At 30.0% G+C, this 16,201-nt stretch overlaps 1 protein-coding gene across 7 annotated transcripts; it reads right to left on the reverse strand.

The window, feature by feature from the left end:
* Nucleotides 1-2,356: 2,356 nt before the first annotated feature.
* Nucleotides 2,357-15,150, reverse strand: LOC127071874 (serine/threonine-protein kinase Genghis Khan). 7 transcript variants are annotated; one of them, XM_051011656.1, is made up of 27 exons: nucleotides 15,022-15,150; nucleotides 14,309-14,646; nucleotides 13,483-13,667; nucleotides 13,220-13,399; nucleotides 12,781-13,052; nucleotides 12,413-12,712; nucleotides 12,182-12,325; nucleotides 11,972-12,094; nucleotides 11,633-11,841; nucleotides 11,334-11,548; nucleotides 10,238-11,241; nucleotides 9,940-10,175; nucleotides 9,746-9,852; nucleotides 6,407-6,570; nucleotides 6,041-6,296; nucleotides 5,678-5,964; nucleotides 5,458-5,601; nucleotides 5,237-5,372; nucleotides 4,916-5,157; nucleotides 4,658-4,838; nucleotides 4,387-4,575; nucleotides 4,121-4,306; nucleotides 3,852-4,033; nucleotides 3,660-3,758; nucleotides 3,463-3,586; nucleotides 3,226-3,383; nucleotides 2,357-3,156 (listed from the first exon to the last, which is right to left on the reverse strand). In XM_051011656.1, exons 3-27 carry the CDS (start codon nucleotides 13,610-13,612, stop codon nucleotides 3,043-3,045), a joined length of 5,382 nt encoding a protein of 1,793 aa, XP_050867613.1. In that variant the 5' UTR covers nucleotides 13,613-13,667; nucleotides 14,309-14,646; nucleotides 15,022-15,150; the 3' UTR covers nucleotides 2,357-3,042. The 7 variants fall into 7 exon arrangements, with proteins under 7 accessions (XP_050867613.1, XP_050867615.1, XP_050867612.1 ...); XM_051011658.1 differs by having other exon boundaries at nucleotides 14,309-14,537; nucleotides 15,022-15,136; XM_051011655.1 differs by having other exon boundaries at nucleotides 14,985-15,130.
* Nucleotides 15,151-16,201: the final 1,051 nt, after the last annotated feature.

Below are 16,201 nucleotides of genomic sequence, written 5' to 3' on the forward strand. Positions count from 1 at the left end.
TAAATAATTATTAATTGTAATATTTTTAATAAATATTTTAAACAATGCACAAGCGTTATATAAATAAGTTTATAATATATAATATATAATATATATATATATACATACATACATATATATATGTATGTATGTATATACATATTTAATAAAAAGACGTGCTAAACTAGATGCACAAAAGTGTTGCATAATAAACTCAGGTCATTTGCAGTACATTGGCAAAATATTAACAGAATACTTGTTTGTCTCTATAATTTGAAAAAAAGATTTAACTTATTATTTGTTATGCTGAACAAAGAAAAATTATTTCTTAGAAAAAACCATTGCATACGCGTAATTAATTACCATATTTTCGCATAGAAAATAAATTTCTATGTAATTTATTTTTCTTTGAAAAATATAAATTGCATCTGAAGTTTTGATATATTAAATAATGAATTTTATAAATGATACATTACGTCAGCAACAATATTCTTTGTAATTTTCATTATATAAATATGCAATAAGAAGAGACAAAGTTCCAATATTTACAAACGTATAAAATTAATTCTATACACAGAAGTAATTATTTCGTGCATGTGTCTCTATAATATGAAATTATTATAAAAACTTAAAAGAAAGAAAAATAATATTTAGCCACCTTTTAAATTTCAGAAATCTTATATGCAACATTGATAAAACATAAAATAAAAGATAAAATTTCACTGGTAAGTACATTAATACACACATGATTTTTAATTTTTAATTATGCTTTGATCATATTTCTGAAATATTTCTAGAATATGTTCTTATTTTCAATTCATGTTATTATGGACAGTGTTTGCACTATTATATTTCTGATGACAAAAACCGTATGTCACTACTTCCTACCATTCCTTTCATTTTGTTCTATCTTTTTAATATTATCATGTTTAAACATATTATAATTGATATATATATATATATATATTTGTTTTGTTCGTATATAATATATTTTCTTTTTCTACAATTATAAGAATGAGTTGAGAATGAGTCTGAATATAATTAAAAAAATATTTCTAATGAAATTTGAAATTTGCAAATAATATTAAAGATCAAACATTAATTCCAAATGATGATGTACGACGAAGATGTTATTTCATCAATATTTTATGAAATCGAAAAACATTTACAAATGTTCAAACGATAGTTATAACTTTTAAATAAATATCAAAGTTAAGTTTCAAAGTTACGATTCAATATGAGTATACTTATCACTCCGAAAATACAAATATTAAAAACTTGTGAAACTATAGGCGATATTACTAAACTGGCACTGTTGGTTCTTGATCTTTGGTCGTGTCACAAGTACCATATTTTTCAACTTCAACATAGTGTTCACAAAAAATTCATAGTTCGTCTAATTATCAATTTCAGTCGATTTTCTCAGTTATTGTTTACACGAGATATTGTTTCGTGCTTCGATCGGTTGGCGAAAATCCTGAGACATACTTTTTTGTCACTATGCTCGCATTTTGTTGATTAGAAAGTGTAATGAATGTATATACATCGAAAAATGTATGTTCTGTGCTTGAAACACTTAAAAAGTGCAACTGTATCCTCTGCATCCTACTGCACAATTTCATTGTTTCGTTTGATTTTATAACAGTCAAAAATTGATATTTATGGAAATTAATGATCGTGCAAGATCATTTATATTTTAAAATTAATATATAAATATAAGGCATTACAGTTATCGAAGAACACTTTCTAATAGGACAATCACAAGTTACCTGTCAAATAAAATATAGCGATATTACAAAAAATTTGTATTCTGATCTTAATCGTCCATCAAATGATAAATAATATTATGCATTACATAAAAATGCTTTGTATTTTATTATGTAACTCGTGTTACATATATTCTGCAGTTACTTTTTTTTTCTACATAATAATTCTTGGCTTCAAAGATTTGTAATAGTAATCGCAACGTTAAAAAAGAAAAAAAAACGAACGAACAAAAAAGCCATCAATTAATTTCAGACAATTATAAATAAAAGTCATTGACTCATCAACATGTTTTTGTTTAAAAAAAAAAAATAATAAACAACATTTCTATTTGTGGCTCAAACGAAACATTTTGCTCTTTCTGAATAATTATTATTACCATTAATAATTTCTTCCAATTAATTGCACGATTATATTCTACTATTCACATACTTGAATAATATGACGCACCTTACTGCTTTATGACAAGATAGAAAGTATTCAGTCATAAGGCATCAGAATGGATTCATACCCGTCAAATTTCTTTTGTTACTAATAATGATTAAGTATACAATTTACTTGAAACTATACTTGTATACCTAGGCTCTGAATTAGGTATGATAGATTAAGTAGATTGTTTTTTTTTTTTTTCGTTATTGCTACATAATTTGACTGAGATTTCAAATTCCGTTAATATAAAAAAGACACTCTCGCTTGACGGTCGTGGATAAAAAAAAAAGGGACGAAGTAAAATATATACTAAATATTTGAAACTAAAATTAAACGAAGACTTCATATATCGGATTATATATTACGATACCTACTAACTCCAATAAAATTATGGCATCGCAAAGTCGACTTGACGATCCTCTCAAATGCATAAATTATGTACAATAATTTACTGTCATATAATAATAAAGTGTTCTTTTTTTTTCTTTCATTAAGTATAACTTATTACACAATTTCTTGAATAACAGAAAGTTATTACAGTTCACTTAAAAGATAAATCAATTATCTTTCTATTCAGATCTGGAATAATGGTTGAGTTCGAACTCAAATCTATCGAATGTTTCAATACGTAAGTTTATAAAGCTTTTCTTTTTTGTAATTATATTCTTAATATAATAATTGAATAAAATTTATTGCACTAGTGTATTAAGAAAACTGCAATAACTTTCTAATGAAATGATCAAATGCGAGTACTGCTTCTTATAAAAGATATTGTGAATATCAATAACTTATCTCTTAGGTAGTGTATACATGATGAGGATATACACCCCAAATCTTATAACAAGTAATTTTTTTCAATGTTAAGTCCGTTTAAGAATCGTACGATGATGACCCATGATCATGAGCAGGACTTGGAGGTGTCGATGGATTCGAACTATTGTTAGAAGCAATTGAATGTCTAGGACTTCCACCAGACGGGTGATCCTAAACAAATAAATTATTCAAATGTTTAGTTCCTAGAAGTTTATAAAAGAAAATAAAACAAGTACGTACTTTATCATGTAAAGATGCAATACTGCCTAGAGAGAGCGGAGTGTGCGAACGTAAATGTATAGATTCTGTATCAACTTGATCAACCGGTGTACGTGGTAGAGAAGGTGGAGTAGCAGTAGGACGTGGTGGAGCGGGACCTCTACGCGATGATGTTGAACCTATAGAAATATGTATAAAAAAATATGAAGTAAAAATTATATATCGTTACTTGAAAATTTTACAATATTTTCATTATACCGTTATGGGGTGAATAACCAGAATTTCGTGTCATGTGAGAACTTAATCGTCGTGTATCAGAAGGTGGATGCCTAGGTGGCAACGGAGCTGGTTTACTTGGTGTTTGTAAAGTAGAGCCGTATAACTGTAAAAACGAAGTAAACGATGTAAATGTATGATGTAAGATACGCTTTATGTTTTTCTATTATTATTCTTACTCGTTGTTGACTGCCATGTATATGAGCGCTACTATGGTGGGCAGAATGTTGTTGATCAGCTGTTTCAAGAGTCGTTGGTAGATCTAACAAACGCTGAATCTATATATAAAACGGATGTAGTATATTAAATGTATATTAATGAAAATGGAGTATTGCGAAGCGAATGCAAAGACCATTAATTTGATTGCTTACCTGTATACCATTACCTGGTCCCATATGACTAATATGATTAAAATTTGTAGGAGCAGATATCATCTTCGAACGTCTATCAGTAGGACGAACAGCTCTATTTCCTTCTCTTAATGAAAATCTTCTTCTAGGTCTTGTCATCTGCCTACCGTTCGCGTCTAATGGCGTCAAATTTAATAATTCTCCTGTTAGAGGATAATAATTAGTCAGAAAATCACGAGTATCGTTACAATAACATTAGATTATTATTATTGATATAATTAGAGATTTACGTTGATGTAAATTGCTGAGATAAATAACGTGTGGCATATCATTGATAATGCAAGATGTTAAAGAGCCAGAGATATTTAAGGGCTGTGCTCTTTTCACATTGAGCGTTTGTAACCAATCTCCTGTTGTACAATCAAATACATCGATGTGAGTTTCGCTATATACTAATAAATATCCCTCGCAATAACCTGGAATATATTATATTATATTTATTATACAGGTTTACTATAGATTCTGCAAATAAGGACAAAAACGAAGATGCACTCACTGACTGCTGTGGGAACAGCTGGATACATTATTTCTCGATCCCTACTTTTTCTACCCTGACTGTCAACATATACTGCTAGTGTATGGAAGACCAACAAAAATTCTCCACGTGTTAATTCGATACAGCGTAATGCATCTACAGCACTATATGTTAGAAATCCTAAAAGTGTATTCTCCGGATGGACCAATGCTGAAAATATAAATTATCAAATATTAATTAAGTATTAAAAAGTATAAATAATAAATGTAAATATTTTTTTTTAAGGTCTCACATATAGGGTGATGGTCTCCTAAGATGCTGTAGATAGTAAAGCCAGAAGGATATCCAACGCAAAGACGTCCTTCAGAAAGAACTTGTAAAGTTTGTGCGTGACATGGTAACATTAATTCACGAATACGTTTATGTCTTGCCTTTGTACGTGTTATCTCATAAATGATAACTTGAGAAGAATTCTAAAATTTAAGAGATATTAGATAGACTTTAAATTATGTAAGAATTATTGTGTACATAAAAAGAACGACATATCTACCTGCTTTTTCATAGCAACACACAAACAGTACGTGAGTGGATTACGACGTACTACGCCCGTCGTTAGTGTTATACATCCTTTCGTTTCAGCAACTTTAATCCATTCAACCTCATCTCCATCTAATGCACGTACTGGCACCAACCTGACGTGACGTTGTTTTCCACTAAGCACTACAATAAGCTGTTCTTCGGTTACATATTCAAGGAGATATATTTTTTTACCCTCACCAACCCTTGCTATTTCTGTAAAAAAAAAATTATTCGATATGTTATAAGAATATTTATAATTTCTAATTAATATATTCATTCAGATTTAACTTACCGCTACGATCTAAATCTAAACAGAAGAGACCTTCCTCTGTGCCAATGACTAGACGATCTGGATCAATGATGGCTCCTGACATTACATTCTTAATAAGAGATAATGTATTATCTAATAATTCTTTCGCTCTAAAAATCTATGAAACAAAAAAAAAATAAACGCTTCGTAAGAATATTGATTATCGTACATTTTTTTAAGAAAAAAGTTACTTTGTATTATACCGTCGTATTGGGAAGATTGTTCCTTTTCAAGATTCTATGAAGCTCACTTAACGCTACTACCCATTTCGTTTTTTCACTTTCAGTGTCTGCAAGCATCAGCGTATGATTTTTCAATCCAGGTGGTTCTAATAATGATGTTGTAATCTAAACCAATGAAGACATTTTTTTTTTTAAATTGAACATGCAGTTGTAATAAGAGTAAATATTCATAAAAGCTTACTCTGAATATACACGGAATATCTTTTTTTGTGGCATGTATAACATCTGAATCACGAACAGAACTAACACTAAATTCTTCGTCTCGCATATCCAGAACTTGCGATACATATACAGACGGCAAAGCATTGCGATCGGGTGAAATATCATACAGAAATAACTTAAAATCGCAGACTACCACAAATTGCCGCACCCAACCTTTTTTTACTCCTCCCATTTTTGGCACTTTAACATATCCTTCATACGCAGTACCAATTCCTCTAGTAGGATCGATACCCAGTGGACGCTTTGCTACAATAGATTAATTCAATGTAAATATTAACATAGTAGCCAGTTTTTATAATATTCATTGACTGATAATAAGTACTTTGATCATGAGGAACGGGACACATCGGCGGAACTTTATCACAACAAGGCATATGACAAGCAAAGCCACAGACTTCGCATACAACTCCCTGTCTCGTTAAACCAACCATCAATGAAGTACAATGATTACATTTAGTGGGAGCTGAGAATGTTCTCACCAGAAATTGGTGAGATTTAGGCTTTGGTTGTAAATTAACTTGACCATGAGAAGTCGATGATTTATTTAAAAGTTCATGTGACAATGGTGATGTAGGATCCTGAAAAAAAAATATTTATATGATGTAAATCTTCGTAATGTTTTTCTATATACATATATATATATAAATATAAAATAAAAATATAGATTTGGAAATACATAGGTACTCACAATGCTAAATTCAGATAAATTACTTTTACTACTAGTAATACTTGGGGCACGGTTGTCTTCTATGTCACCTTCTACACTATCTGCACTGCCATGACGAGTACTACTTGCTGTTTCTTTCAAAAAGTGTTCCAAGTAAGACATTTGTGATGTAGGACGTTCTAAAACTGAAACAATTGTAAATTACATATATTTTATGCTGACCTGCCTGTATTATGAACTAAATAATTTTCATTGTATATAATTTATTATTTTTTATATAAAATTAATGATTATCAAATGACATTAAAAAAAAATATTTTTATATAATTACTTTGATCATTATCTAAAATTGTTACAAGAGTGTAAAAAAAATTTCTATCCAATATAATAAATATAATAAAAATTATGGACTGATCAAATTATAAAAAGTATAAGAAATTATGTTGTAACTCATAAAGTTATTAAGTTACTTAATTTTTCATAACATCTTCCAGTGATACTTTCAATTAAACCATTCCATCACACAAGTTCTGTTAAAACAATGATTATTATGTTTATGTGACACGTTTATAGGATTACATATAATAATATGCATCGGTGAAGGTAAGGATAATAATACAGTATATCAACCAAAACCACCCGAGCAAACAGTCTAAAAAACACACAAAAAAACATACCTGTTAATGTTTATTTTAGAAAATCAAACGATTGACTAGTACTAAGAATATTCAAGCCTAATAAAATCCAACCCCGTCTAAGAACAGTGGAAGATCACTAGTGCCACTCATCATTTTGAAAATAATGACATCACACATAAAAACACATTATTCAGCTAATACATAATTTGTTAAAAAGCACAGAGCTATGCTTTGTTACTTAATAAACATTATCAAAATAAATGAATGATAAACATATATAAGAATTAATAGCAAGACTAAAGAAGATATTTCCTTAAGCGCATTAAATATTATCTTCCCTTGTCCTTATAAGAAGCTAAACAATTACTTTAAGACACCTTCAGAAAACACAGCACTGTGCTATAAAATCAGCAACTCAATATGTCAATCAATCAAAATCGCGCGTCTGCTGCCACATAATTTACCGGGCGGCGGAACGATGGTAACGGCATTCTGACTGATGTACGTGTTGACGGGAACGAATCTAGTTAATAAGCGACATGTTGTGATGCGGGGAGCACGCATTACTGGTAGGGGTGATGACGGCTGGTGCACGATGATGCGTTGGGGTTTGGTGCTAACGATGTTTGACGATTTGCTTGACGTATTGCTGGATAGCACAGCTGTCACAAATACAGTTTGAAGATGAGCAACAAGAGGCCCCACACGCAGCTCGTTACGCCAATAAACAGGGGCACTTTGTAGTCTAGAAATCAGAATTGCATACCGTACCGAAGAACTAAATTACTATGCTGGACACATATATATTATCCCAGTAATAATGATCTTTAAAATTGATACTTTACACATTGATATCGAATATATATGTAAATGAACTGTACCCAATTATTTTCGCAACGTCTTTTTGAAACTTTTAACAAATATTTTATTTTATCATTCTTCCAAATAGCTCATCAATGAAATCTGATTATTATGCTTAGATGTATCAGACATCAGATAATTTTTTTACATGATATTCTTGTACAAATAAAATTATGTATAATGTACAGAATATCATGTGTAGCATTCTAACGATATAGCATATTGGAACAAAGTGCGTAAGTGCCTTCTGTTTCCAAAATTAGAAATGTACTTGTATATTAAATAAATAAATAAATAAACATATATACATATCTATTCTATAGTAAAACGATCTTATGAAACGATATAAACAATAAAACACTAGAAACGTCATTTTTTTTAAATTTAAATACTATGTACACATATAATTAAACATACAATGTTAATCTATCTTTTGTATTCTACAAACTAAATATAATTACTTACAGCTAATCAACTAATTATATTTTAATATAATATATACATATATAAAATAAATATAAGATTATTTCTCTTTAACATTATAGGATCTATACTTATATAGTATATACCTATTTACATTGTAAACTCTATGTAACTATATTAGTTCTGCTTTTTAGTAACAGCTATAGTAATGATAATGATACTGATAATAATAATAATTGTTAATACTTGTAAATTGTAATCCCCATAAATTTTTTATGTCATATACTGTTTCAAATATTATAGTAAAAATATTATTTGTAAATTTTACATTATATAAGATATAATGTTAGTGATTAATACAGACTATTAAAAAAAGAACAGTTTTTATTTTGTATTCTATATTAAATATTATTAAAATCTAAATTCGGAAATTGATCTATCAATTAATTTCTAATCTATATTTAATGTTTATCGAGATTCAGTTTAAAAGTATTTTTTTATCAAATGTTGATCAAAAATGAACAATAAACAAGTACATAATTTAAACGTGGATCGATCGCTTTATTGGGAAACAATATATTATCAAATACAATTTTGAATTTTCTTTAAAATGTTATAAAAAGCATTATATATTACTTTTAAATAAATGCTATATTATAAAACTATATCAATTTATAATCACTTAATAGCTGTGCAATATAATGGAAAATTTTTAATTCTCTAAAAAGCTTTCTATGAAGAATGTAACTTATAAAGCAAAAGTTCGACTAATACATTTTTGACCACTTATCATTTTATATATTATCGTACATTATCTACGATTGTTTGCATTATCAAACAATACATATATAAATAGTATTCTATAATTTATTGTAACACATACAGCATATGTGTGTCGCGTGTAAAAAGTACATGACTGTTCTACTCATATAGAAAAAAATTATGTGCTTTTTCTGTTTCTTTTTTTTTTTTTTTTTTTTAATATTTTTTAGATTATATATAAATGCGTCCTCAACTAAAATTCATCATTTTTATAGCTTTTTTTTTCTTTCTTTTTTTTTTTTTTAAGTCAAAGAATCGTTTGATAAAAATGTAATGATCAAAGTAAGAAGGATTTAGTCACCCTCTTAAAGTTTTTTTAAGCTGTCCAAATCTCATTCATTTTTAAATCTGGGATAATTATAACATAATAAATCTTTCAAAAAAATAAATGATTTCTCTGGGGGGCTATTTGTTGCATTAGAAATACAAAACAGAATATCATCAAGTTAATGTCTAAATGAATTATAGACAGGACAGAAACATTTATAAAATACATATGTGACATGTATGACTGCAGCTTGTATAACAATTGCAGATATAATATCTCCATAATAATTTAAATAAGAAACTTTTGTATAACTTTTATTGGTAGCATTATGAATGGAAGTGTACTTACAGCCATCGCCAGTATCAAGCCGCGTTTGTAATTCTTTAATCTGCATTTCTTTCCGCTTCATTTCATGGGACATCGAATCGAATCTTTGTCTAAAGTCTTTTAACTCTCTGTAGATAAAATTAATAATATTTATAGATTATACTCCAGTGCAAGAATTACGCTATTACACCAAATTATGTAATATGCAAACTTACTTTTGCACAGCAATTAATTCCGATCGGGTTTTTGTTAATTCTTCAGAAATCGCTTGTTTTGCTTGAATTTCACTCTGCAAAGAGCTCTGTAAATTTAATAGTTCCATTTTATCAAGTTTTTGTGATCTACGATTACGCCAATTCTTGTCCGCCATAGTAGAACCACCTCCTACTCCCGTTACACCGCCAGAATGTTTCAAAAATTCCAATTCCTCCGTCATTTTTGTCGCCAAAGCCTAAAATTTATGATTATATGATATATATATTTTTTATAGATCATTGCATATAAGATATAAACCTGTAAATATCCTCTAGCATCTTTCTCATCTGAAACCCATTGGATAATCTCAGTAATTTGAGCTTCCCATTGAGCTATAGCTTCCTTTTTGTTTCGTAATTCTTCATATTCTTCCTCTAATTGCCTTCTTTCACCTTGTATTCTATTAACACTATCAGTTACAGTGCTAAGCTCAAGCAAAAGCTTCTTATTTTCTTCGACTAGCATAATTTTTTCTCTCTCGTGTCTTCTATTCAATTCGTTTATCGTCTCCTCGCTGTCCGTAATATTTTCTAATCTTGCCGCATCTAATTTCTCCTTGGTAAGTTGAACCTCTCGTTCCAACAATTCTCTTCTTGTCTCTCCTTCGTGCAATTGTTCTTGAAGACTTCTTATTTCGAGATTGAATCTACTTTGCTGCTGATTCAAATTTTCATTGTATTGAACTTCAAGTTTCTCTACCTCTGCCTTGAGTCTGTTAATTTCTTGAGTAGCTAAAGCCTGATTGGCACTCGCATCATTTCCCATAGAACGTTGTCTGATCTTTTCCGTTTCCTCTTGCATTTGTCTACAATATTCCTCGCTACGTTCTCGAAGTTTTCTCTCTTTCCTAGTTTCTGCCATTGCTTCCTCTACTCTGTTTTCCAATTCTCTACGTAATTTTTCAGCTTTCCTTATATCGTGTCTTAAACTGTCAATTTTTTGCATCACAACTTCCAATTCTTCTTCTTTGTCCCTGACTTGTCTGGATAACTTTTGTTTCTGTTGTCTTAATTCAGATAATTTATCTGTCACCTCTGTATATTCTGCCATCGCGAGTTTACGTTGCGTTAAAGCATCCTTTAATTCTTTATCTTGAAGTTTTAATTTCTCTTGTGCATCTAACTTATCTTTAATAGCTTCTTCTTTCTCAGAACGAAGAGAACGCACTAATTTTTCCAATTCACGAAGTTTAGTTAAATCGCCATTATCTAAATTACGCAGTTCACGAGGTATCTCCATAGATTTCAACTGTGACTCTAATTCTATGAAATTAATGATAGTAATAAAAAAACGCTTCCACCTTTCTATCAAATATTTATATAATTCTAAAATAAAAATAAATTCTTTTTCTTACCACAATTCCGTTTTGTAAGAGTATTTATTTCATCTTGCAGTTTTCTCGTTGCATTGTTGGAATCAGGTGAAATACCAGGCGAGGAATGATTCGCGGCAATTTGATTTTTTAGATCCTCGATCGTTTGTGTTAATTGTAAATTTTCTTCCTCGAGCATCTGAACGTGTTTATCCTTCTGATTCAATGCAGATAGACAACCTAAATCTGATATGCAACTGCAATATAAAAAAAAATATGAATGGTGTAACAATTGAAAGATAATATTCAGAATTGAAAAAAAAATTAAATTTATTTTTTACCTTCCTTGCGTAAAACTGAATCCTACAAATGGGAGGTGAAGTGCAGAAAGTGCAGAATTCGCTGCTGGAGGAACAGCATCGGAACTACGAACGTCCGTATCGTCAACATCAAAGTTCGATGTGTCAGTTGGCGAAGAAACTTCAGGAATGTAGGGTGCAGTACTGTCCCTAAGAGTGTCCCAATTCACACCATCAAACCATGGATGTTTCTATAAAATAAACACGATTTATGTATTTATGTTATAAATAGATACAATCTATTATTCAATTATAAAGTAAACAAATTAAAATCCATGATAAATGCATATACAGACACATACACATATAGATATGTTGTACCTTAAAATCATCAATTCCATTTTGACCTAATCTAAACTCAGAACTACAAATTAATTTGCGCATCAGATCCTTGGCTTCTTCAGAAACATCATATATGTCGTCTGTAGGGAAGTCAAAACAATTCTGTAATAATAAAAGATATATATAAAAAATTAATTCAATTAGATTTACAGAGTAGTAAAAATATATAAACTATATATTTTTATTTACCTTATGATTCATTATCTTTCCATAGGTCTCGACTAGAGATTCAGCATAAAAAGGTGTCTCTCCATAAAGCATTTCGTACATACATACTCCCAATGACCACCAATCACATTCAGGTCCATATTGTCCCTGGCCATCTTCCATTGCCTAAACGCGTATAAAATATTAACTAAAGCATGTATCTTTTTATTAAACAATATAATTGTTAACACAAACATAACACAACAGACATACCCTTAATATCTCTGGTGAAATATAATCTGGTGTACCTACAGCAACATTACTTTGCACAGTACCATCCTCAAATAAACGCAAACAGGAGCCAAAATCAGCTAATCTGATATGGCCATTTGCATCCAATAAAACATTATCAGGTTTAATGTCACGGTGTACATAACGTAAGTCATGTATAGACCCAATAGCTAGCACCATCTCTGCTATGTAAAAACGAGCCATATCTTCAGGAAGACGGTCTTCAAATTTACTTAGCAGTGTTAAGAGGTCTCCACCACAATAATAATCCATGACCAAATACTAAATAAAAAATGTTTATGAAGAAATATTGATTGTTATAAAAACCAGATAGATAAACTAATAATTACCAAATTATTGTCATCTTGAAAGGCATAATGAAGATTTGTGATCCATCTGCGATCACCATAAACTAGTACATCTCTTTCTTCTCGAAAACATGCAGTTTCAGCACGCTTTAACATTTCCCATTTATTCAAAATTTTCATTGCAAACACTTTATCAGAACCACGCATTCTTACAACACATACTTCTCCAAACGCTCCTCTACCAATGACCTTAACTATCTCAAAATCTTCACGTGCCAACTGCAGACTCTTTATACAAGTAGCTACTGGTTTTACTATAAAAAAAAAAAAAGAAAAAAATAATAATTAATTATCCTTTAAACACCTAGTATAATAAATGTATCATAAAAAATGTTGAATAATTAATTATAACATAAACATAGATATTACTTCAATATATCCTAAAATATTTATATATCCAAAAATAGTGTTTGATATATACCAAATTCAATGAAGTCTGAGACAGTCTTCTCACGTCTTAAGGAAGAATTGCAACACTCATCATACAGAACAAGCAATATATCAATAAGAGTTTCTATAGAAAAAGTATGTCCCACTTGCCCCCCTTGTACAGGACCACTAATAAAAAGAGCCTCTAATTGACGTAGCCTACCCCCTACGCCTGTAAAAATGTTCAAAACATTAAATATATTACATATAATAAATACATTAGATAATTCATTAAATTATCATCAATCAATATACCATTGATAGCAAGACCTTTAGGCATAATATCTGGTGGAGGATGGCTATAATGATGTTGAGAAGATTCTGACATGTCTCTTTCCTGATGCAATCCCCGTTCACCACAATCTTTGGATAGTACTTCTGTCATTGTTATTATTACTTATTAAGCCTTTGTACTGCCACATTACGCACTGACGCAACTGCTAAAATATTTTGACATTTTATTGTATCTTTCAAAATGTTTTCTTTTTCGAATATGCAAGATAACAATGGATCGCATATATATAATTAGACAAATGTAGGTTAAAATTCGGCGATTTCTAAGATTAGTATGATACTGTTGTCATATCAATTACATAATTGTAACATTGTAATATTTTATATATTTCAGTATAACATAATTGACAATCGATAAATTTCATTAAAATCATAAAACTGTCAAGATTTCTGTGTATGTATTTTTTCGAACTACATGCTGAACGCACACACGTATATACATATACATATACATACATATAATATGTATATACGTATGTATATACGTATATAGATACATATCATACATATAATATATATATACGTACGTATATACATATATACATATATATACGTATATATATATACACACACACAATAAGCAAAGCACACATTAAATAAGTAAATATTAAAAGATAAATAAACAGATTTATTGTCATCTTATTGAAAGCATATTAAAATGTAAGATAAATATATATTATAGATTTGATATTAGCGTTTGAATGACATCATATCGTTGATAAGATCAGATAATAGAATTAGCAATGAATAATAACTTTACTATTAAATATAAAAATGCGTATGTTACCTGAAGTAAATAATCTTCCATAGGCATGTCTAAATAAGACCACTTTCACTAGTTAAAAATTAATTTTGTTTTCACTATCGTGCCGCAAACATTTGTACAACTATTTTGTTAACGTCAAATATGGAAAACTTCTCGTAATATTGTTCTTGGTTGGTTACGACGTCAGAAATCAATTCCCTTGAACGTTACGATGCGTAATGCGTATCCGTACTAACGTATCGACGCTTTACTACTTGCAAAACAATAGAGTTTTATTTAATTCCTCATCGGCCATCGTATCGAAGTAACTCATGTCGAAAATTACGTAACCCACTATAAAGATAGCCAAAAATATTTGGCTAAAACATGCAACAGAACAAATACGCGTAAATAAAAAGTGCAGGTGTAAAAATAGTGCAACGGGGTAGGGCACCGCATACGCGCTCAATGAATTCAATAAAATCACCAAGACAATTTCTCCTCGAGAGAATGTAAACTGTAAAATATAACTCCTTCAATTGTTTGACGATCGTATATTAATACAATTTATCAACACGATTTTAATCCTAATAACCATTGTCCCAATTTTCTCGGTATATAACCTCGTCGAACACTCCCGTTTCGTTAATATTTCTTACGAAAAATTCCTATCGCATGTGAGCAGACTATTTTAAGTGAAAGGCTTATATTCCTTTACCGATCCGAAATGAATCCTCGATCGGATTCAAGCATACCTGCCGTACCGACACGTTTTTACTTCTTTGAAATTAGTTCAATTGTTTATTATCTGCACCATTTGATTATCACTAAACATCTCGTATGGCCATCATCTCCAAACCCCCAACAATTTGCTTGACCCCCTGGCAGGCCTATGTAAAAAAATATATAGCATCCCTACGTCATTGAAAGTCCCCATGATCATATACTTATATAGGTGGACTACACTGTGATCCATTTTATTCTCAATACTCTAATCGTTCTACATCGAAAATATGAAAACGTAATAAATCTAACGCATGATCGTTTGATTATTGTTGACTATTCGAGGAAAAAAAAAGCAGTCTCCTTTTATTACGACTCTACGTGATGATTACTTTCGAAGTATGTATACAGTCGATATATGTAAATATATATACTGATACATACCAACACATACATATTTTGGTAGCATTCACATTTCGATGTTGCGTGTTACGTATATCTATATATGTGTGTGTGTGTGTGTATGTACACTAATCGTTACAATATTCTTCTATTTTCTAAGGACTTTCAGAAGATTTATTATCATCTACCATTTCATATTCTCTCTTTCGCCATATTTGATACAGTAAACAGTTGACGAATAAAACTTTTATATAAAAAGGATAAGGAGCGTACCATTCTACGATTTTGATTAGTCCTTCTCAAGAACCAATCGCATTCTTCATATTTTATTGACGAACGCTCTGATTGGTTAGTCCTTTTTATGTGAAGAATAGTGGATGAATTTGGACGAATGGATTTGTAAATAAATATTAGTAATGTTCGATTAATAAATTTCAATGATCACTCATTTCTAATGAATGAATATTAATCTTAATGCTATAGAAAAAATAATGAAAAAATGAATTAGAATATGAAAATGTCAAATCAAATGGGTAACTATTTCTATCATTTTTAGTTCCGACAAACGCAAAATGGTCGAGGCGCTGCAATCGCTGCAGAGTTGCCGATCATCCTGCATATTTATTATGAGACTTTTTAATCGGGATTAATTTTAATAAGAATAATTGTATAATAATCTCTCAATGAATATTTAATGAAGTTTACTAACGGTTTTGAAGCAATTACTGAAGCGGTTCTTTTAATCTCGCTCAGTACATTGTGGAATGTGCGACGAGGAGCTACTGTGTTACGCAGCTCCGCATGATGCCA

Source organism: Vespula vulgaris, chromosome 23, assembly GCF_905475345.1.
Source record: "Vespula vulgaris chromosome 23, iyVesVulg1.1, whole genome shotgun sequence".
NCBI lineage: Eukaryota > Metazoa > Arthropoda > Insecta > Hymenoptera > Vespidae > Vespula > Vespula vulgaris.

What these genes read in the sequence shown, in the direction of transcription:
- LOC127071874 (XM_051011661.1), bottom strand. Translation starts at nt 13,612, where the DNA reads ATGACAGAAGTACTATCCAAAGATTGTGGTGAACGGGGATTGCATCAG. An exon ending in CTCAGACTTCATTGAATTTG is followed by an intron (nt 13,053 to 13,219) that starts GTATATATCAAA and finishes TTTTTTTTATAG; the next exon opens with TAAAACCAGTAGCTACTTGT. An exon ending in TTCAGTTTTACGCAAGGAAG is followed by an intron (nt 11,549 to 11,632) that starts GTAAAAAATAAA and finishes TTTATATTGCAG; the next exon opens with TTGCATATCAGATTTAGGTT.